General features: G+C 36.2%; 1 protein-coding gene across 4 annotated transcripts in view; it reads left to right on the forward strand.

Moving 5' to 3' along the window:
- Window positions 1-23,498, forward strand: part of LOC102696586 (sodium-driven chloride bicarbonate exchanger) — a 68,910-nt gene extending 45,412 nt beyond the window's left edge. For 3 of the 4 annotated variants that reach the window (XM_015358959.2, XM_015358958.2, XM_015358960.2), the window contains 16 exons: window positions 3,259-3,405; window positions 3,623-3,723; window positions 6,767-6,941; window positions 7,318-7,451; window positions 8,213-8,458; window positions 8,756-8,861; window positions 10,490-10,651; window positions 11,093-11,206; window positions 11,570-11,731; window positions 13,891-14,142; window positions 14,536-14,604; window positions 14,876-15,049; window positions 15,557-15,679; window positions 16,086-16,150; window positions 16,543-16,656; window positions 19,728-23,498. In XM_015358959.2, coding sequence (XP_015214445.1) covers window positions 3,259-3,405; window positions 3,623-3,723; window positions 6,767-6,941; window positions 7,318-7,451; window positions 8,213-8,458; window positions 8,756-8,861; window positions 10,490-10,651; window positions 11,093-11,206; window positions 11,570-11,731; window positions 13,891-14,142; window positions 14,536-14,604; window positions 14,876-15,049; window positions 15,557-15,679; window positions 16,086-16,150; window positions 16,543-16,656; window positions 19,728-19,806 — 2,223 coding nt within the window. In that variant the 3' untranslated portion in view covers window positions 19,807-23,498. Of the gene's footprint in view, window positions 1-3,258; window positions 3,406-3,622; window positions 3,724-6,766; window positions 6,942-7,317; window positions 7,452-8,212; window positions 8,459-8,755; window positions 8,862-10,489; window positions 10,652-11,092; window positions 11,207-11,569; window positions 11,732-13,890; window positions 14,143-14,535; window positions 14,605-14,875; window positions 15,050-15,556; window positions 15,680-16,085; window positions 16,151-16,542; window positions 16,657-18,263; window positions 18,303-19,727 lie in introns of all 4 variants that reach the window. The other variant, XM_015358961.2, reaches the window with a different exon arrangement.
- Window positions 23,499-23,807: the final 309 nt, after the last annotated feature.

Below are 23,807 nucleotides of genomic sequence, written 5' to 3' on the forward strand. Positions count from 1 at the left end.
TAAGAAAGTAAATACTAAATAATACTAATTACCTGCGTTTTATGCATAAGTGTTAATGTTTGTATTTCTGTGGCATTTTTATAATTGATGTTTTTTAATTGTTAGAAAATGTTGTAGTGTGCTCTCTGAAGGCACCAGTTCTGTAGGGTTTGGGCATTTACGGGGACAATTATAAATTGTAGCCGTAAATCACAAAATGATTCTTTTGATGGCCTTAGAATCCAACCATGCGATATAACTCAAACAACGCACACCCACATGGGTACTAATACACGAGGATACATTTATTAATACATAAAATCTGCATATAAACCTAACAGATCTTATCGAGAGGGTTATCAGAATACAAAAGGTATATATTCAATCAGTTATGAAGTGTTACATATATCAAGAGGACATGCGTTCGGTATATCATTCATTTAGACAGTTTCATAAATGAACTTGGTTATAACTTCTACATTGGATACTCAAAACAAGTACATAACTCTTAGGAATTAAATTGATATCAACTGGTTGGGATATCAATTGAATTCTCGAGCTGTAATGCATTGAAGTTGAATACTCATCCAATCTCTGGGGATTCAGATCTCCGGGTACTCAAAGAAACAGTTGCAGGCTGTTGCTGTCCAATCCGCGCTCTCTGGCTGCGTGCCAGGCTGTGCTGTGCGGCTTGCGACGGTGCGCTGCTGATGCTCACTGACCGGCTAGTTAGTGTTGGCTTTAACTAGCAAAGTTTGTGCACAGGAGAAAAGATGACTGTGGGTCCCAGCAAGTCAGGAAGAGGACCAGTTCGTTCCTGATGAAGAGCTAGTTCTGAATAGTGATTCAGCTGTCCACAGTTCCGACCTGTTCACGAGGCCTGCTGCTGGTGCTAACCTCAGGTGGATCCTCTGGTTACTCTCTGGCAACCTCCGCTCTAAACTCTTAGAACAAAGGAAGGTTCTGGCACTTGGACACACTGGCCATTCTGTGGTTGTCTGGGCTGAGTCTCAGGATGGTCAGGAGGCGCGCTGCGAGAATGTCCTGCCCTTGGGAGCTTTCTGCTCCTGGGCCGTCCTGCCCTGGAATTCTCCTTTGAATTCCCTTTAGAAAAGTCCACAGAATTCTCCTGGAGCTCTGTGTTGCCTGTTTTTACCTGGGGGAACTTCAGCTCATTCATTGGCTGAAAGTTCCATGGGCATCAGAGTCCCACATGGGTTACTCGGCCCTACCAGTCCCTGATTGGTTGATCAAGGTGAGATATGAGTCACTTACTCCTGACACTTAGGAATGCAGTCCAGATGTCACTCCTTAGACAGATAGGCGTCAATGGATGACCATTGATCATGATAGCCAGGCTTAGCTAAGTGCATCCCCCTTTGGGAGCTGTCCCTCATCAAAAGAAAACATCTTTAAATCAGCCTGCATGAAAAGCTTCTCTGTGGCTGCACCACAGAGATGAAGAGAGAGATGGGGCCTCATTTGGGAAAGCACCGCAACACTTAATTCTGTCTTATTAACAAGCATTGCCGCTACAATGTTATGAAATTCTGTTTACAGCTCATCATAAAAAATACATGTGAGCTTGATATGATTGTTTTGGAGTTGTCAAGTTTCAATGAAGCTACTCAAGAAGGTCTTCAAATGTATTTGCAATGCAATTTAAGATTTCTTCACAAGAAATAACATCATGTGATAAAGAAAATGCATTTAGGAATGTTTCTTGAGGAGTTGGGGATAAGAAACTTTGGCTTAACCCACTTAGCTGAGTGCCAACTGCCTGGCCATAGGATGAGGATGATTATACGGAGGAGAGAGGAGTTAACCAAGGGGGAACTGCAAAAGTGGAAATGAGGTGAAGGAGAGATGGAGAAAGATGTTGTGAGCAACAGAGAGGGGGGCTGTGGTCCTCACAGTTTTTCAGGAAGTGATGTTATGGAGAATTATGAGTTAGAGCAGCAACGATGAGGGAGACCTTGATTGCTTTTATCCCTTTAAAATGTTTGTTTTTAAACTCCATGAGAGCAAGGCAAAACTGTAAAACAAGTCAAAAACTGATGCCCACTAATTTGATATGTACAGAAATAAAGCATACTTATGGAAAGTAAATCTTGCCTCAGAAAGCAGCACAAATACAAGTATATTAAATTGGAAATTTGGAACTTCACTCAAGTCATATTGTGTTAGGCTCCCTCTGTGTACTGTTTTTGAGCAAAGGACTCATTGAAGGTAAAGGCATTTTCCATAGATTTTAAAGATTTCACAGTATTTAGTATTTGCCGTGCTTGAGTAAATACTGTGCACTTAGTTTTTGGGAATATCATAATTGTTTTTCCAAATCTATGATGCTGATCTTGGATTTGATTTTTGATCTACAGTGAGTAAACACAGAACTTCTGCATGCAGCAAATCTTGGTACACTGTGCACAGATGTGTGGCATCATCGCTCATCCTTTGAAAGATCTCAAGAAAATGTTGAAAGGCACTTTTGTATTCATTTCTTGAGAAATGCTGCACAGCAGACGCTTGTTCCTTGATTATAATTATATAATTTAACATAACACAATAATTTGAGCAAATATCCAAATCTGCAGCCTTGATATGCTGCCAGTGTGAAGATGGGGTTAAACAAACATACTTAATATGAGCAAGACTGGTAGGACTGCAAAACAATAGAACAGACAGTGTTCAGACATGTGCTTCTTACGGACAGTCTCAGTGTTGAATTTGAAGCGATGAACAGACGGTGTGTTCACACATAGCTGAGGCAATGGGGCCCAATTATTAGACAGGGCAAAACAAAGCATTGAAACTTCAGCTTTCTGGGGACAAAGCCAGTTGAGCTTCCTTCATTGTCCAAATGTACTCGCCACTTAACCATTTCTGTTCTGTTCTGTGTTCCGCTTATCGACATATTTGCGTCCCGCTGACTAGTCTGTGAATATACAGTACACACTGAAATGATTGATTTTCATAATTATTCAAAGTTCTCAGTTATTAATTTTAAAGACTTTTTTTTAGAATGTAAAATGTTAAACTGGATTTTTGCTCTTCTCAATGTATTTATTGACACCCGAAGAAGGCTCCACAGCCGAGACGTTGTGCTTCTTTTCTTCTCTTTTCAGCATGGAACCAACCTTTACTTGTTCATTTTATTTATACTTTAAGGAATTTTGTTCTGTCAGTTCCCAGCATAGTAATTAATTAATATAAGAAGTGTAAGAACATTCATTGTAACCAACAATATGCATCATTTTTTTTTGTTCTTCTGAATCTCAGATTTTCCACGACGTGGCTTACAAAGCAAAAGATCGTAATGACTTAGTTGCTGGTATCGACGAATTTCTTGACCAAGTGACAGTGCTGCCTCCTGGGGAGTGGGATCCATCCATCAGAATTGAGCCACCAAAAAACGTGCCCTCTCAGGTATTACTGATTTGATTGTACCCACACTGCTCTGCACCAATCATATAAACCAGCCTTGTTTGTGAATTTCAGTCTGGTCATGGATATCAGTAGTACATATACTTCCATGGAGAAGAAATAAAAACAAATCTCAGCAATTTAGCACACACTAGTATAGCTTTTAGAGTACTCCTGTAACCATAGATACAGAACCCACAATAATGTATTTTTAAAACAGGAGAAACGTAAGATGCCTGCAGTGCCTAATGGCACAGCTGCACTTGGGGAACCTGAGGAACATGGGGGTCACGGAGGTCCTGAGCTACAGCGCACTGGAAGGTGGGTGACAATTGAAAGTATCTTCACTCTGGTCAGTTAGAAGTGCACTTTGCCTTCCCTGAACTCCTTATCCTGGATTATGTTTATCTGTGTTCCCCTTTGCAGGAAACTATTATGTCATATGCAGCACAAGTGTGTACTCCGATACAAAGATGTTAAGGAATCACTGAAACATAAACACAGAATAGCAGCAGCAGCAACAACAAGTTACATAACATACAACTTAAAAAAAAACAAGTCAAACAAGCAGTGTGAGAAGAGAAAAAAAACACATCAGTGTGAATATTAATGTAGGTGTAGTAATGTGAGTTTAGTTAGTGGTCGGGATAGGGTTCAGTAATCTGACATCGTGCGGGAAGAAACTGTCTCTGAATCTGGAGGTTTTTTATCCCTTTATACTCTCCTATAACGCTTACCAGAGGGAAGGGGGGGAGAAAAGTGAGAAAGGTAAAAGGCACTACACAATTGGGGAAACTGGAGGAAGGCACAAATTGTGTAGCTTGGGCGAGGGAAAGGACAATGAAATACTGCTTTAGAAACAAAATAGATACAGAGGATAAAATTAAAGAAGTCAATACGAGGTGGAAGCAGGAAGGGTAAAATTAGAATAAGTCAATGGGAGCCGAGGACACAAAAAGCTTGATATTCTGGTAAGGCATGTGTTTTGATCAAATTACTAAAGGAATTGATTTAATAATAGACTGAATTGGCCATCTGTGATCCTTGAAATCTGTAGGGTATACACATTTCCATTTCCAATGATCTCTAGTTAAGTACTTAACTGTACTAGTCTCCTACTTAAGTGGTCAAAGAAGCGTTCCAAGCGTCAGAAACTGATGATGTGCTGGTTAACAAGGATGAGACTGGATGGCCACTTCTGCAGCCATTAGTTCTAGTTAATTGGACTGACCTGTTTATGTCTTTAAGACTAAAAAGGAATGAGTACAGTTCAAGGAATAATACGTCTAATTCCACGTAGTTTCTATGTTTTAAATTGAATTGAAACGGTGAATGAGAATGTCTTGCTCTTAAAATAATATAAAGAATATAAAATGTTAATTTTAAATGGTAATTAAATGAAGACTTCTTACATCTTTTTTAATCTCACAACCAGGAAATTGCCCTTTGATTTCATTGTCAGCGCTGAACATTATGGAGATGTTCTAGAAATATTTTTGCATTGTTTTTTGCATTCATTTTGTGGGATCTGAGAGTGCTTTTGCATGTGCTGAAATAATTTAAATTTTAAGCAGAATTTGTTTTCATTAATTTACATTATATTGAATTTAACTTGTATGACTTGGATTACAAAAAACTGAATAATTCAAAGATTTTAATAAAATATGATAGTTTGTTGATTGACCTGGTTTAATTTTGTAATTCTGATCAAGGTCATGGTAAAGAATGTCCTGGCAGACCACACATTTCTTGGCTTTCAGTTATTTCAGACTATCAGAGAAAACAGTTGACCTTTATCCTAGTATGCCATTCATCCTTGGCAAGTCTAATTCCACAATTGAACAGTCAATTATATCCAACAACACCTCTCAGAGCTATAGCTAGTGAATTTGATGAAATCTTTTTGCAATATTGCAGTTGTGTTAATATAAGTCATCTTCTGTCCTTTACTGTTAACTTTATAACCTTGGAGATTCTGTCTTGCATTGTAGTCAGAGTCTGTCAACTCAGGAAAACTCTGCATAGCCCTTATCATGAGGCCACCTATTTCTTCCCAGTTCGTCACACTGTACCTGTAAAGGTTCATTTAGGATATTTACATTTAAAAATTCCATGCATTGTGTTGATTTCGTCTTCTAAAATAGTGTATTTTCTTTCTCATATCAAGAGGTTATTCTTTGGATTCAGGTAGTGTATATGTTGAAATGCTGTGCAGATATAGAGTACAGTATAAATAATTAGCAGATTATTCGTATAACCTTTTCTGAAGATAAAGTAGACATTAACTTTTTTGTGCTGATCAACTCTCTCTTTCCTAGCGTTAATCCCACATCAGCAGGGTCCGCTTGTCGGCACACCAGTCTCCATTTGGTGGTTTGAACCAAATCTTTGAATCCATTAAATGCGACCGAGAATACTCCAACCGGCGCGATGCTCCGCCTGCCGTCAGAGTGGGAGGGGGGAAAGGAGAACAAAGTAATGTAGCCAATTCATAGAGGGGGATTATTATGAGGCTTGGGAAATTTGGCCAGGACGCTGGGGTTACACCCCTACTCTTTTCAAGAAACACCCTGGGATTTTTAATGACCACAGAGAGTCAGGACCTCGTTTTTACATCTAATCCGAAGGATGTTTCCATCACTATACTGGGGCATTAGGACCCACCTGGACAGCAGGGTGAGCGCCCCCTGCTGGCCTTACTAACACCTCTTCCAGTAGCAACCTTAGTTTTTCCCAGGAGGTCTCCCAATCCAGGTACTGACCAGGTTCACACCTGCTTAGCTTCAGTGGGTTGCCAGTTGTGAGTTGCAGGGTGATATGGCTGGTGGCTTTGTGCTGATCAACTGACTTTTGGAAAAGCTAGAAGTGAATATTTCATTCAGCTCACCTAAAAAATATTTCCAGGCAGTTAAAAATAAAAGATTTGTTACTCATGTATTAAGTATACCTTACAGAAATGTTTATCTGTGCAGCATTCCTGGCTATTCACTCTGTTACATGCAATTAAAAGGAGAGTGTTATCTGCATTTAGACAAGTGTGACGTTTTCACTAAAATTGAGCATAAGCTTATCTTAACTTTAATTTGGTGATCCATTTCCAGGACGCAGGTTTCTGGATTTCTAAATCTGGGTGAAATCAGATGCAGCAGATTCTGATTTCATCCAGTAAGCTAGATCAGCCTGGGCTGCAGTTACTGCGTCAACCTCTTCTGGATTGTAAAAAATGTCTGTGTTTTTTTGCCAGTCGGTCTAATTCTTTCATGCATAAGTAGTTCTATTTATGATCCCATCCGATTAACATGGATGGGCAGAGGCTGATTAAACTGTGGTTTGTTCTTTCAAAGCCTTGTCTTTTTTTTTGTAGGCTCTTTGGTGGTTTGATAATGGATATCAAAAGAAAAGCTCCACATTACTTGTCTGACTACACTGATGCCGTCAGTCTGCAGTGCTTGGCATCATTCCTTTTCCTGTATTGTGCATGCATGTCACCTGTGATCACATTTGGAGGCCTGCTAGGAGAGGCAACTGAAGGCCGTATAGTAAGAACCTTTTCCTAAATACATATATGATTTTGTATCTCATTTAATTTTAAATGAGGGATCAAATCTAGATAATGTGAATTTCACTGTTAAGATCAGGTTCCTATGAAGACAGAGATATTTCATCACCTAAAATTACATTTTTGATCTGCAACCTAAAACGACAACAAATAATAAAAGTGTTGGGTTTCTCTATTGTGTCTTTTTTGAATGGACTGCTATTTAGACTGCAATACCACAGGGTTGTACATCATAGTATATTTGTCTGTGAATAACAGGAGTGGTGACGGGTAGATTTTGATACTTGGTGTATGATTTCGGTTTATTTCCTCTCTCAGTACACAGAAGATATACAGTATTGCTCTTTTTTTTCCAGAGTGCAATCGAATCCCTCTTTGGAGCCTCAATGACGGGAATAGCCTATTCTTTGTTTGCAGGGCAGCCACTCACAATACTGGGTAGCACAGGGCCAGTCCTGGTATTTGAAAAGATATTGTACAAATTCTGCAGGTAAGTCTGGGCCACAAGTGTTTTTTGAAGAATGACTTTGTTTCATCAATAACCTTGTATCTTCCTCTTTGTAAGTCTTCACTGAACAAATACAACACTTAACAGAATCATTTAGAGAGTATTATTCCCAGCTGATGTCTTTTTTGACATGCTAACAATTGTAAAAATACAAAAAAGCTTGTAAATACAAAAAAGTCAGTTTCTGATTGAACACCTGCATGTACCCTTTTTCAAAAATTGTTTCAAAATCTTGCATCAATGAAGGTTATCTTGTATTTTTTTTCTTTTGAAATGTAGAGTTGTTATACCCTCCCTATTTCATATAGCCCGTTTTGTGCTTCTCATGTCTCAGGCTGCATCCCTGAAGCCTGACATCGCACACGGGGGAACTGAAGGCAGACACTTCCTAACTAGCCACTGGCAACACAGCTCCACACTGGAGGCACAAAAGCCTGCCAGCACCCGTAGACAGCAGGAGTCGCTGTAGAGTACAAAGAGCAGTGGCTGATGAATCCCACATAACCCTTGGCTGCCCTTGGCAAATTTCACACTGACTGTTTTAGAATCCTGATCACACCCAGCTAATGACGTGACCCAGGCTCAAACCCTCTGTGGCAGAGCTGAACCTGTGCTTGGGCTAGCACATTTTGTAGGTGAACCACTAGGGAGTCTCCTAATGAAAGTGCTTCACACCCATACTAGGTGTTTACAGGGTATTTGTATACTTTTCATATGATGCTGTTGTTCTTGCCTTTTTCCAGGGAATATGGATTATCCTACCTCTCATTAAGAGCGTGTATAGGACTCTGGACAGCATTCCTGTGTATTGTCCTTGTGGCAACAGATGCCAGTTCCCTCGTTTGCTACATTACTCGTTTCACTGAAGAAGCGTTCGCTGCCCTTATCTGTATTATTTTTATATATGAGGCCTTGGAAAAGTTAATTCACCTTGGCGAAACCTACCCAATCAACATGAACAATAACCTGGAAAAGCTCACTCAGTATTCGTGAGTAAATGTTTCATCTCGATTTTAATTGGTGCGATTGTCCAAATATCGGAAGATTAAACATATTTGTTTAAAGAAAGCATTGCAGAGTGCTGGGAAATATGAAAGGTTAAAATGTACAGTATGTATATTATGTGCATATCACATACTAGTATTATATACGTATGATATACAGATATTTTTAAAGGAAAGCAGTAGTGTCCAGGCGAAGCTAATGCCATTTGGTTACACTTTACTCTTATTGCTTCAAAAACCAGATGCCTCTTGCCCAGCGCGCCTCTGCTTTCATTTATTCAGGTGTATTTGTGTGGAGCCACCCGATCCAAGTAATGCAACCTTGACATTTTGGGATGAACATAACATTACTGCATCTGAAATCTACTGGGAGGGCTTGGAAGTACATGTAAGCATGAATTGTGTGGATACTGACAAGACTTTTTTTGGTTAGCGATAAGTGCGAGCCTGGGATATAGATTTGTGGTGTGTTGGCATCTTGAGTTGACACTTTATGTTTCTGGTTATGGTGGAACCTTTGGGTTAAAGTGGACGTTAGATCAAAAGATTGATGCATTAAGAGCACAGAGGTTTGTTAGACATGTGATTAATTTGGTTCAATTTGTATTATATTTATGAATGTATGGATTTGGAGCCATAATACAGAGTTGCCATCTGTTTAAGATAAAGTAACTGAACTGGACTCTTCATCTCTCTTAAGAAATAAGGAACAGAGTAATTTAATCCATAGTCCAAGAAGCCATCTACTCCTCTGTTATTTTAAGGAAGTAATTAAAATGAATATAAATGAATAAAAACAAAATACTTAATGAGAAGACTACCTTAACATAAGGGATGTTCCCTTGTTCCAATACTCATTTGTTGCATTTTTCATACCTCTCAGTATTTTCTATCTGTCGGGGCTGGTACACGCTACAACAAATCTTATCCTACCTGGTGATGAAATGAACATCAAGTAAAATTAAGATAAAGAAAATCCAGGTATGCTAAGATAATAGATCAGTTTTAGAGAGGCTATGGATGCACCCTAAAAAATCTGAAATGGGAATGACAATGACAAAAATATATTCATACCACTTTTGTCATTGTTTGAAGTGTTTGAATGCATGAGGTTTTTTGAGGGAAGACCTTGAGTTGTTGCTAAACAGCATGCACTCCCAGATGGAGTATAACCAAGAGAAGAGATTAAGGGCATGTGGGCTGGATTACGCTGGATTAGCAATGCAAAATCACCATAAAAGCACATTTTCATAAAATAAATTTTCTCTTAGGTGGCTTGTGGGCCCTTAATAATAACTACAGTACTCTATATGTACATTTAGAGTCTTGTTTTGTCTTACACGAGAACAAATGTTTTCCTAACTATAGAAACAGGCTGACATGAACCAAAACTTTTGGAGATTTTTAAAGAAATGTAGTATGTCTGATTGTCTTTAATCTTCATTGTAGGCTTCTCGGAGTATGTAAGGAGTTCACTTCAAATTCAGTTCACTGAACTCATAAGTCATCATGTTACGAGAAGACATGTTATTAGTCATATATCATGTTTCCTTAATGACACGCACAGGTTCCTGCAGATCTCTGTTGGTTTGACATTTGTAAATCTTTTTTGCTTAAAATACTTTGTGGGTCGAAGGTGATATTGTTTCATTAATTTAAATTAAGAACATGCTAACTTTTTATAATCCAATTGTCTATTAATGTATAAAATTGACGAATGATCATAAATACTGTATTATTGATTCACCCAATGTATTCAGAAACCTGCCTGGAATAGTTTGTTTTAAATCTCTATAACGTTCTGTGTAAAAAAAAGCACCCCCTGTCCTACATTTTAATATATGATTCCAAGTGCTGTAGTTTCCTCTGAGAACAGGAGGTGAGGAAAGTAATGCTCTGTCTTTTCCCCTTTAAATACATTTTCTTTTTCTCTTCCTTTTTTATCATCTATGTCCCTTGTTCCTCCCCTCTTTCCATCTCCGTCTCTCCCCTTTGCATTCCTCTCTCTCTCCTCAGGACTGCATAGAGAAACATGGGGAGTTTGTGGGAAGGGCTTGCGGGCCCCATGGCCCATATGTCCCTGACGTTCTCTTTTGGTCCGTTGTTCTTTTCTTCTCAACCGTAACAATGTCCTCTTTCCTGAAGGAATTCAAGACCAGCCGCTATTTTCCCACTAAGGTAAGCCAGAATCACCAAACACAGTTTACCGCTGTAAGAAGCGCCTAGGCGCAACAGAAGCAGGCTCGGGTAATAATTTTATCTCCTTTTCCGTTTCAGTTTTGAATAGGGTAAAATAATTCTGTTTATTTCCTGAAATATTATTTGTCCTGACCCCTTTGTCATTGATTGTGTCGGACTGTCAGGAAAACTAATTTCCCATTGGGATTAATGTGAAAGTTTGAACTGACGTTAATTGAATTGAAATGGAATCAGGGTTACAGAATGAATTCATGGAATGCTGGTGCCCTCTAGTGGCTATTTTCCAGGTTTTGACTGCTGAGACGCTGAGACATATCTAAGACAGTGAAGTGCTATACTGAGTACTGTGGATAAAAGTGATTCATTCGGTACTAACAAAACAGTTGTGTACACTCTTTCACCGGTGATGTTCATTTCCAGGTTCGGGCGATAATCAGTGACTTTGCGGTGTTCCTCACCATTCTTACTATGGTGTTGATTGACTATGGCTTAGGAATACCATCTCCAAAACTTCAAGTTCCCAATGAGTTCAAGGTAAAAAAAAACTTTTAAAACAAGCCATTAAATATTTGTGAGAAATATTGTTTGTTATCAGATAAGTTAATCAAAACGTTTTCTATTCATGGCCTAAATTTGCAAAAGTCGTTCTGTTAGTAAATTAGCAAAAATAATTATAAAAGTGACTTTTTTAATGAGAATCCTTAATGGTATTGTCGCAATGTAAACTTTAACAGTAGCATCATCCTTTTTTACTGAATAACTCAAAACAAAAGCATTTTAATTTATGATAGTTCCAAGTATTTATTGTGGAAGAATGCATGAAGTGTGCTCTAAGATGCTTACGGTTCATCATATATTGTGAATATGTTTTTTTTTTCAAATGTTGCCATTTTCCAGCCCACCAGGGATGATCGAGGCTGGCTGGTTAACCCATTGGGTCCCAATCCATGGTGGACCACCATAGTGACTGTGTTCCCTGCCCTGCTGTGCACTATTCTGATCTTCATGGACCAGCAGATCACAGCAGTTATCATCAACAGAAAGGAACACAAACTCAAGGTACCAATTTCAGTGAATGGAGTTAATTTCATAATCAGAGAAACATTATCAGCATCTTCTGCCTTTATCAGTCTAGTGCCAAACAAAGACCTCCCCAAGATTTTTTTACAAACCTTTGCCTTCAGTTTTTTCTCATCCAGCTTGTGCCTGCAAACATATTGATTACATCTTTCCCTCTCCACAGGAGGTCTTCTTGATTGTTTTTCATTCCTTGGATTCCATTCCAGTATTTTCCTGGAACGATGATCCATTTTTTTCTTGCTGTGTCTGGCTTATTGCCATTTTAGTCTCTTTACTCTTACAATGATATCATCTATTCATGTTAGGGCTCTAACCTACTTTCAGTGCTTTGCTGAAACCCTGTTCTAATAAACGGACATCTGTCTGCATTTACTGGAATGTTTGTCATTGAAATGCCAGAAGTGAACCTTTGCTGAACAAGACGCTTTACAAAAATTACCTCTCATTCCGAGGCAGGCATTTAGTCTCCATAATGTGAATTTCATATTTCATTTCGCTAGATCTGAATGAATCTAATCCATCCATCCATTTTCTAACAGCTTCTTTCAATTCAGTGTTGCAGGGGAGCTGGAGCCTATCCCAGCAAGCAATGGGTGCATGGCAGGGTACACCCTGGACGGTCCATCACATTAATCATTAAGATTAAATTTTCTTCAGTATGGTCATATGGCGGCATGGCAGATACTTCTGTTTCCTCATATCGTTTGGGTCTTGGGTTCAGTTCTAGCCTGCGGTGACTTTTTAGCATGTTCTCCAGATGCTTGCATGGCTTTTCACTGGTGATACAGTTCAAAGACATGCTATCTAGTTTAATTAACACCTGTAAATTGCTTTCTCTACACGTGTTCATGCTATTCCCAGCTAAGGTTTAGCCCTGCCTGCCTGGTTAGGCTCAGTCTCACTGTGACCTGTTAAGTACAAAGCAGTTACTAAAAAATGGATGGATGTTTCATTCTAATCAGTAAACCTCACATTCAATATTATTCTTCCTGTCTTGTTTTACATGTGTTGTTATTTTAGGATAACGAATTGCAGGCTTTTTTTACTAATAAACATATCTCTCTACTGCACTGAGTTTATCAACAAAATTGTTTCTTTAAATGTGAAAAATAACAGTTTTTTGTTTTATTCTGCTCACACTTTTCTCTGGCAGAAAAGCAGAGAGTTTGTGAGTTAGCATTAAGTAAAGCAGCAGTGTGGGTCTGACTGACAAGGCATTGCAAACATGAAAGCACCTGGTACCTTACAGATTTTCATGGCAAGTTGAGGCCAGCTGTAGCCCATCCATCTATGACAGTGTTTGGTTTGGAGCAGAAAATGAAAAAGCTTGTTGGTAAATTTTCTCAGCCAATCACATTGTGTCATTTAGACAGTCGCCTACCTCTCACACAAGTAAATTGTTTTCACACTCTCCATTTTTCCTCTTACGTACACACACAAAACGCTCTCACATTCATTAGTTTTACCTCTCACATACACATAAAATGCACACACATTCACTAGTTTTGTCTCTGACATTCACATTGTGAAGGAGTGTTTTATGTGTACAGTATGTGCGAGGTAAAAGTAGTGAATTTGAGAGCGTTTGTGTGTACTGTACGTGAGAGGTAAAACTAGTGAATGTGAGAGCATTTTGTGTGTATGCAAGAGGTTAAATGGAGAGTTTGAGAGCATTTTGGGTGTATGTGAGAGTAATTTGTGTGTGTGTGAGAGAGATACAGTTTGAATAATGGCCTAAATGGGACCTCATATGAAACAGTGGTACTCAACCCTCACTGTCTTTACTTCTTGAGCCACTGGTTGGGTTGTAATGTTTTATTTTATGACTTAATCACACATTTACAAAAATACTTGTCATGCAAATATTAACAGACATGTTTTAATCAAATACATTACTTTCAGTTGTTTTTTTTAACCTTTTAACTTGATTCAGAACCATTACATAATTCCAGTATGGTAATCCAGGGTACAGGTATGTGTTGGCATGGTTCACCTCATGCCTGACAAAACATTGCAAAATCCTACAGTATACACTGAGCTGTTGGCATATTGCTTAATTCAGTTTTCCCAGATAGAAACTAAACATTTCCATTGCAAATTGTAAAATTAATTCCAGACCATGTTTTTCTGGCCAACAGAAAGGATGTGGGTACCACCTGGATCTGTTCATGGTGGGCGTCATGCTGGGAGTCTGCTCCATAATGGGATTGCCATGGTTTGTAGCAGCCACTGTCCTCTCCATCTCTCATGTGAACAGCCTCAAACTGGAGTCGGAGTGCTCTGCTCCAGGGGAGCAACCCAAATTCCTCGGAATCAGAGAGCAGAGGTTCACAGGGCTCATGATCTTTCTACTGATGGGTTGTTCTGTCTTCATGACCTCAGTGCTGAAGGTAAGATTTGTGCTATGAAAAAAGTTTTTTTTTTATTATGCTTTGAAGCAACATTAAACCACGAAGCTAATAATTAATAATGCTACCATTCCAGTACTTCTGCAGCTGTAGCTGCATGTTTTTGTCAGTTGTTCCAAGGTATTGCCAATTGGCTTTTTTTGTGTTGTGGAATTGTGATGCACCCTGTGTGGCTGATGAGACTTACAGCTAATGTACTGTATTTAACAAGGTTTAAACAAATACTCAGTATAAATGTACATACTGTGCTATATACTGTAAATGGAGGACTGCACTGTTCTGGTTACTAAGGCACATCCGAGTACTATGTTGATGCTTGTGTGAGTAAAATGAACATGATTTTCTCCTGTTCTCTCCATGTTATCTGTTTTATAGTTCATTCCAATGCCAGTGTTGTATGGAGTTTTCCTTTACATGGGAGGATCATCGCTGAAAGGCATTCAGGTAGATAAAACTGTGCAGCTACATGTACTACAGTACGTGAATATTTTTGTTAAGATTTGTGTTAGGAAGATATCAACTAGCATTCTTGTCTTTCATGAACCGATGCCTATGATACCTATGAACAAATAGAAATGTTACACATTGAAGGGTGTTAGGCCTTTACTTTTTGCAATCTGCAAAACATCATATTCAGTTCACATAAAATCTTCGTTTTTTTTACTTTTTCATATTTCTTAATGACTATCTGTATCTTTAAATCCTTGTTTTGCAGCTCTTCGATCGTTTTAAACTTTTTGGGATGCCACCTAAGCACCAACCTGATTTTATTTATCTGCGGCATGTCCCACTGAGGAAAGTTCATCTGTTCACAGTCATCCAGCTGAGCTGCCTGGTCCTGCTGTGGGTAATAAAGACTTCACGGGCGGCCATTGTATTCCCCATGATGGTACGAAGCAGAGTTCTTTCACCTAATGCAGTTAGAGTTGGTACATGAGGAAAAAAAACCCTTAGTGACTTACAGTATGATTTTATGTTCTAAATGATAAAAATGTAACATTATTGTGGTGTGGCTCTTAGCTCCGGTGCCCCATTACAGCTCTTGGGGTCTGGGTTCAATTCCGGACTGATCCACTCCTGTGTGCATTTTGTGTGTTCTCCCTGTGTCTTCATGGGATTTCTCCCAAACACTTTCCCTTTGGAAAGTTTCCTCTCCAACGACATGCAATCTTGGTTACCTGGGAACTTGTTACTGTTTACCCTGTGATGGACTGGAATCCTACGTAAAGTGTATCCCGGTCTTGTGCCCTATTATGTGTACAGAATAGACCTTACTCAGAATAAACAGCTTTTTGTTGATGGATAAAGTAATGGTATGGTTTTTACTTAATGCAGAACACCAGCATCAAATTTTCAGAATAGTGATATCTCCTCTGCTTTTTATTTTCTTGTGAAGGTTTTAGCACTTGTGTTCATTCGGAAGGTGTTGGATTTCTTATTCACAAAGAGAGAACTAAGTTGGTTGGATGATTTAATGCCAGAAAGTAAGAAAAAGAAACTGGAGGATGCTCAGGAAGAGGTAACTTCATTCTTGAAATTAATGTATATTTCTATGAAATCAGTATATTCTTTTTAATTTTTAAGTTGTTGAAAAAACCTTGAAGCTATTATCTCACTTCTATGTAAAATAGAACAAATCTGCTGTATTCAAAATGTTCAGATTGTTTTAAAATGTCAGAGGTTTTACAGACCCTAGTAATGCAATTTATAGTTGACATATCACTGACAATATAAGTAGATTTCATGTGAAGTTAAATATGGAAGAAGACTTGTCTAGAGGAATTAACCTTAGCTTGTTACTTTGCAGCTCAGAGACTGACTTAGTTTTGTAGTCAAATTATTTTACACCACCAGTATGTTATCAATTATAGGTTTGAATAATATAATTTGTACAAAATATCACTAGATTCTCATTTCTTCTTCAGGAAGAACAAAGTATGCTGGGAGAGGAAGAGGGAATAGTACACTTGCCTTTGGAAGGAAATTACAAGTAAGATGCAATACTTGATTAGTAAAGAAATGTATGGACACCTGCCTATATGTCTGTCTACAAACATTATACTTGCTCTTCTGAGTGTAAAATGGTACAATGCAGACTGACATTATTACTTCAAATATGTATATACTGTAGTGTGGGAAATTATTATCAGTACTGTGTAATGTTTAAATGCTAAAATTAAATTTTGTTCAGAAAGAAAATTTGCAGTGCTGAAAACTTTTCCTGATAAATGTTTCTTTTTAGAAATATACAATTGCATTGCAGTTGCAAAAAAAAATTAGTAAGGCTTGAAGTTGAACTTCTTATGTTCTTATTACATTTTTATCTCAAAACAAATCTGGCACTTTGTCATACATGTATTTAATTTTATTTGCTTCTTTTAGGGATGATCCTTCAACAGTTAACATATCTGATGAAATGGCGAAAACTTCAGTTTGGAAGACCCTCACCATGAATACGGAAAACTCCAAAAAAGATTCCTGCATACCCTCAAAAAGGTTTTGAATTTCCAGTTTAATTTGATAAAAAGTGCCTCCCTTATAAAACTCAGTTAATAATTTGCACATATATTTGAGAAAAAAAACCCAAAATGTTTAATTTACTCTTATGATTAAAAGGATAAAGTTAGAAGTTTTAAAATCATGTTATTTGATAACCTAATTAAGAAAATGGAGATTATTTGTTTACAATATGTCTGCAGTTTATATCTAGCTTATATGATTATAACATTGCAATAGTTTTTACCTGTATTAAAAATAGAAGAACACATTTAACACAGTAGGTCTGAGTTAACATTAACAAAAAATGTTATTTTTTATTCTGAAGTGTATATATTTGCAATAATTCAGGATGTTACATTCTATTTGTTTCTTGAAATACACTCATAAATTAAATTATTATTGTTGATTGTAAGTTGGAAACCCTAAAGGTCTGCTGATCACAGATAAAGGGAAAAACAGCTTTAAAATAATGATTATTAATCATTAGTGCTGGACAATAATGTAATGCATTCAGTTTCTCAGTTTACATTTTTCAGATCACATCTTTATAAAAATGAAAAGCCAGTCAAATTTCTCATTCAATAAATGCATCAGTTACAGCATCAAAATGTAAAGCTTGAGGCTTATGTTAGAACGGACTGTCCATTTAAATTAAATAGGTGGGTGAAGGTCCCTGAAGTGGCATTTTGAAGTACCTTATCACTCCAGCAACAGGTCTTAAGTTGTAGACTGTGCTAGGGTTCTCACAGGGGTGACTTTCTTTGTGTGAATGACTTGGCAGAAGAAACGTCAGACCACAGGGCACAGGGTGCAAGAGCTTGGTGCAGAACTTTGTGGTATCCCCTAGTAACCTTAACAGTGCACAATTCTTCCATTTCAGGTGACTCCATCCCAATCTATCTACCTGTATCTAAGGGGTGATACTGAGCTGTCCTCCTTCTCCAGGCATTATTGAATTCAGACATTAAGACATGTTATTATTGACACCTAGAGAGGGACTGCATTTTGTATTTATAAATCATTAAATATTTCCCTTCAGAATATAGAAAACCAAACTTTTTAATATACAGAGAAAAACAGTCAAAAATGAAATGCAGAGGTTTAAAAATTATATTTGTGACTGTTTGGCTGTATATTTTTATGTATATAGCAAAACCTTAAAAAAATAAAATGTGCCTTTCTAATGCTTTGTTTTGAAAACTGACCTTTGACGTTCATGGTCCAAATGACATTTTCCATTAAAAAAATGTTTCTTTTGCTACATTAATTGTATTTCTGTCACATTGTGACGCTTGATTTTTAAAACAGTGCATATTCAAAAAACCCATCAAACGTCTTTGGGGCTTGCTTATGCATATCTTTTATTAAAAATCAAGGCTTCATTTTATAGTAGACTTCCTTTTGAGTGACACAGTTTTAGTACTAATGTAAATCAATACTTCCATAGAATTGATTTTTATAGATATTACATGTAATTCTTTATTCTGACGCATTTTAGTAGCTTTCTATTGTATCTTATCTGGGCTGTTCTCCCCTTCCTTGTCGTAGGGCTGATAAAGTTAACACATTTCTTCTCTTAATTTTCATTCCATTTCTATCATAAGCTCCCTTTCCTAACCTCTATAGAAGCTGATTTCCCAAAGGTAAGACCCTGTTCCCTGTACATTCTTGTCTTCTCATGTCAATTCACTATCGTGCCCTATCAATGACCATACGTCTGCTTGATAAATGTGGTTAATCTTTGCCTGATATAAAGCAAATTTGTAATAGAATACTCAGATCTCCTAAAATTGTTCTTTTTGAATGCTTTTAAATTTTAGACGCAATGTAAAAGGTGCACTAGATCTTTTTATGGACAAATGTTTATTCACTTTCCAGTCATTCAAATCAAAATTCTTCAATTTTAATTTATTCTGGTATTATTGTGACTTTTAAAAAGAGAGTGTGTGTGCTAAATATAAAAAAAATATTCTCAAAACCTGTAATTTTCAGTTACATTGAGCATTGTGCAACGTGTCCAAATTTGAAGTTGTGCAGAAAAAGTAGAATTATATTTTATATTCGTCTTCATTTGATTAGAAGCACATACTGTGGGTTTTGTGTAATCTTCAAAGTAGAAAATATGTTTTTAAAAATAAATACCTTGTGTGTTTGTTTCATTATTTCAAATCTGGACATTTTACATAAAACTGGTATTGGAAAATTACATGTATTGAGAAAATTGTAAAATTATATACTGTACATTTGATGTCCATCAGACAAAGATGAAAACCATTCCAAATATTGTAGATTTTACAGGGTCAATTTTGTCCCTCCACATTTTTAAAGTGCGTTACCCATTAACTGTTAGGAGAAAAAAAAACGACTTGTTTTCTGTTTTATTTTGATTCCAACAGGAAATGGTTAACACATTTTTTTCTTTTATTTTAACCAAAGATGTTGATGCAGATAATAATGTATGGGTATTAAAATAGTGATGTGAGGCAGGAAACAGGTATGACTCCAGACAAAGCTCCTCTGTGCATGACGCTGTTTTTTTTTGTCACAGTTTATCTGCATGCTACTCCTGTACACTTCAGCAATGGATGTGAAAATGACAGTTCTGTAAAAGTTGACATGTCCTGTTGTTATTGGTGACAAAAAATAGTTAAAGCGAAGTATCTGTATTTTACCAGTAAGCCCTTTTTTACATCGAATCCTTTTTTACAAGTAGAACAGAACTGTTTTATCACAGGCATTGCCTGAGGCTTCTGTAACCTTCTCCATCCTAACCAAACCTTTCAGCTTTCTATACAATACATGAAGGAGGACTTCTCCATTCCAAATGTGAACCAAAGTCCAATTAGATACATCACCTCACTTCGTTCTGCTATAGCTACTATGAGACCGCCAGCTTTTAAAATTGACCATTTCAACAAATTTGATTTCAACTTTTTTTCTTAATCTGGCATCAACAACAAACCTTACCTCATTATTGTGGGTAGCTGAAATGTGCTTTCTCCATCTATGAAAATGAAGGCATTTTTAAGACTGATCAAGTAATGAGTGATATTTGGCATTTTTTGTAGCTTTTCCAATAGCAGCGACAGAAGACGAGAGAAGAGGGTCGATTTGGAGAGGAACATTGACAGGGAGACATGTCTATGACTTTTCCTTGGTTACTGTGCTTTTAAAAAATGAAAAAAGTGTGCCACAGTATACAATTGTATAGACCACTTCTGAACGTTTTGTCACGTTAAGTCTCTATGTACATTGTGTAAAACTGTTTTCTTCTTAATGCCTCTAAATCTGTACCTTTCTTACAAAAACCATACAAGCAACATGTTTCTTTTTCTTGTGTATGTAAATGTAAAGTAAAACCAACACTGCAACAGATGTACAAGTGCAGGGAAAAAAGCTTTTCTGTGATGGATTTAGATGTTACAAGGTTTTTAAATTTATTCTTCTTTGAAACTAAATAGTATGTATTTTGTATGTTTTGTATTTATTTTTTTTCTAAAGATGATAATACAAATCATTCTCCTGTATTGTTTAAAAAGTCTTGATTTTCAACCATAAAAATGGAGTAATTAAAATTACGAAAGCATACTGTAAATAGGGGAAATTGAAGGAAAGCAATTTGCAATCATCCAATTAAATTACAGCCGATTGAAAGTTTTAAGCATGTGTCATCTAACATAAATGAAACCTAATAATAGATGTTCACATTACATTAAATAAATGATAAATATAATTGATCTTCAAATATACAGTGATGAAAATGTTCTAGAAAATTATACTATTTATCATTTTGTGTAAATGGGACTATAAGGTGTTTATAATGCAATAATATAATGACAGGTTAGATAGGTTAACCATATTTGTACATTTCATAGTTTCACATCTTGTACTCCCATCTAGAGTGACTGTGTTAATTTATAACATCCTAGATGAAAAACAGTACGACGGATGGTACATTTATTATTTTAAATCATGCTTTCATTTATTTCAATGCACCAAAAATGGTAATACCTTTAAACTTAATAGTCTGCTGTGCTTTGATTTGTGCAAAGTGCACAAAACTGTCTGAAATTCATCACCATCTCATGGATGTATATGGATCCTATTCCATCTTATGGAAAATGTGCAGGGGTAGGGCAGTGTCTTCAATAACTGCAGGATATACTGAACTTTCTAGATGTTTTAAATGTTTTTTCAAGCTTTACTTTTTCTTTCTTGAAGTAGACATGTTCTTTGAGTACTGATTGCTGGTATAATCAAGCAAGACTTTTTTCTCTAATAACATAGTAATTGTTTTGGCAGGTACTGTTAAAAACCTGCAAAGAACTAACCCTCCAAGATTAAATTGTAGTGACTCCTGCATACAGGTACCTCTGTTGGTATTCGAGTAAAGGGACTGTTCAGGGTTTTTACTCTATGAAGACTCGGCTGTCACACCAGTATTATTTTGAAACATAATCATGGTTTCTCAGCAAATCACATATGCAGTTTATGAATCTTATAAAAATGAAATTTAAGGAGTATGATTTTGTTGTGTACATCTCTAAATTTTCCTATGTCATTTATCAGCACATGAATGTTAACATTTATGTGTCTGCATTTGTCTTGGTAGGAAGTGTGAGGAATATTTGTTTATATATACAGTATTTTTTGAGCTAAGACTGAACTCTTAAAACTGATCATGTTGTTTATTTTGAAACAGGAAATTATATGAATAGCTGTTCATTTCAGATCTTTGACATTTTATAACAAATAAAGCCAAAAGCTCCAACAAAATATGTTGTTTTTTAGAGTTAATAGGGTAAATATTTTGGAAAAAAAGTTCACAACAAATTAAAATACAAAAAAATAAAGAAAAATATTACTCTTTGGCTTAATCAGTTACAATGGCATTATTGTGTTACTTTATTTTTTAAAAGAAGCCAGTTTTTACTATTTAGTTATTGAACCAAAACTATAAGAAACCTACACTTTTAGTAATTCACCTATGAAGCTTATATTGATTAAAAAATTAATAGAAGTGTTGGGAAATCTTTGGTCTACATGCAGTAGGAAGATTTCAGTTAATATATTTTAAAAAATTCATGTATGATGTCAACAGCTGGTGTATTCCATGTACTTCTTAATCATAAATGGATTTGAATCCTGCTGTTTTTAGGAAGAATCTCCTGCTACTGAAAAATGCTAAGGCCATTAGAAGAGATTAATACAATTCAGTTTTTGACTAGTTGTATGCCTATTATTTGGCAAGCAAAAGGCTCAGATTTGCACACTCAATAAATAATTGTTTTAAACAAAAATTTAAATATATTCTTCCTGTTTAGTTGTCTAATCAATCTATAGATTTGTTTGTGTTCTTGTACTTGAGGCACAATCACAAGATGGCAGATTCATCTCCATAGCAATAAGATCATTTGAAGGTATTCATGGAAAAATAATCCTATTGATGATAATAAAAACAATATTTAATTTCTACAATCTATATATTAACTGATCAATAAACAGAATTCAAGTGTTTACTGTGATGTCTCATCACTCCCGACATACTTAGCAAGTATATTTTATTCTGCTTTCAGAGAATTATATAAAGGTTATAATAACCTTGCAGTTTTTTCGAATTATTATGGCTTTCATTCAGCTGTATTTCAGATGACTACTTTGCGGAACTTGGAGTCAAGCCGAGCTAAATCGTTACATTTTGTACATCCTTCACTAAATTGCAAGGGCTAAAAGTAGCTAATATACAGGGTCTACAGGTAAAATGTTTTGAATTTGGAAACATACATTATTTCCAATAAAGTACAAATTTTTAAATTTACTTGAATAATTAGGCAGATAACCAGCTTATTTTAAATTTCATTTTACAATGTCAATGCTTTGTGCTGAAGAACTGCTTGCAGCCATTCCCAGAGGCTTGGATTATGTCAGTTTTTCAAGGAGATGCTATCACATACAGATGCCTCTTTCAAATTGAAAAAGACTCTGTTTTCAATGTTTTATCCAGTGATTATAACTTATTGTGCTTTCATTATGCTGTTCATTAGTAGTGCTGTTTCATCAGAGATATTAGACAGGCATCTGAAGGATTTGTATATTTTTTATGTGAATAATTTCTCTAATCTGTTACTTTTAAAGTACTGTGTGAACTAACCATGATACTCTTAACTAGTTAATCACAGCTTTCTGTGAAAATGGGCTGAATGGTTATGGTACCATTCTGCATTAATACAAAATCCTCAGAACTGTAGTGGCACTAATTATAAGACTAATCTAAGAAGTTTAAAATGCCATGTATACGTTACTGTATATAAAATAGCCCATTTCATGAGAATAACCCCAGATTTAATCACAGTAACTTTGAAACTTTGAATGGGACATTGTCCTTTAAAAAGAATTATACTTAACTGTTAAAGCCATGATTTAAGATAAGATCACTTTATTGGTCATATACAATCTCTTGTATTAGGAATTTGTCTTTTTGCATACCCCAACTTGCTCTCCATGAGACACACAGACAGGGAGAGAAGCTCAGGTAATGCTTAAAGAAGCTGCTTATATGAAATGTCTTTGTTACAGGAGTCAAAATGATTTAGGAAAAGATGCAATAGTTCTTTTATTAGTAGGACAATATTCAGAGAATTTTTGTTGTATTAACTGAGAAAAATAGATTTCTAGAATTTCTTTGTATAATGAAAAATGATATAATCAGATGTTTTCTTTTTCAAATATGATAGATTACACCTTGATCATATTTTTCCTGAGAAATCTCTTTAAATGTATTTAACTTTCATGTTTTCACAAGTATGAGTCAATAAAATACACTGTATATTGAAAATCAATTGTTGTAGTATGTTTTACATCATGTGTTGCACTTTTATATTTTTTCTTCCTGGATTTATCAGTTTTTAATTGCAATTAATTGAGCTTAACTTTCCTGAAACTGTCCATATGATTGAATACTTAATATGACTTCACTTATACCTCCTATTAAAAACAGTGACAATATTTTGGGAATCTAATTAAATGACTGTAAAAAATGATAATCTCAGAGAAGTTCCAAGTTCATTACAGATCAAAGGACAGAGGGTGAAAAAGAATTCTAAGAACAGATTACAACATTTTACTGAGAATTACCTTTGAGAAATTAT

This window comes from Lepisosteus oculatus, chromosome 12 (genome assembly GCF_040954835.1).
Source record: "Lepisosteus oculatus isolate fLepOcu1 chromosome 12, fLepOcu1.hap2, whole genome shotgun sequence".
Classification (NCBI taxonomy): Eukaryota; Metazoa; Chordata; class Actinopteri; order Semionotiformes; family Lepisosteidae; genus Lepisosteus; species Lepisosteus oculatus.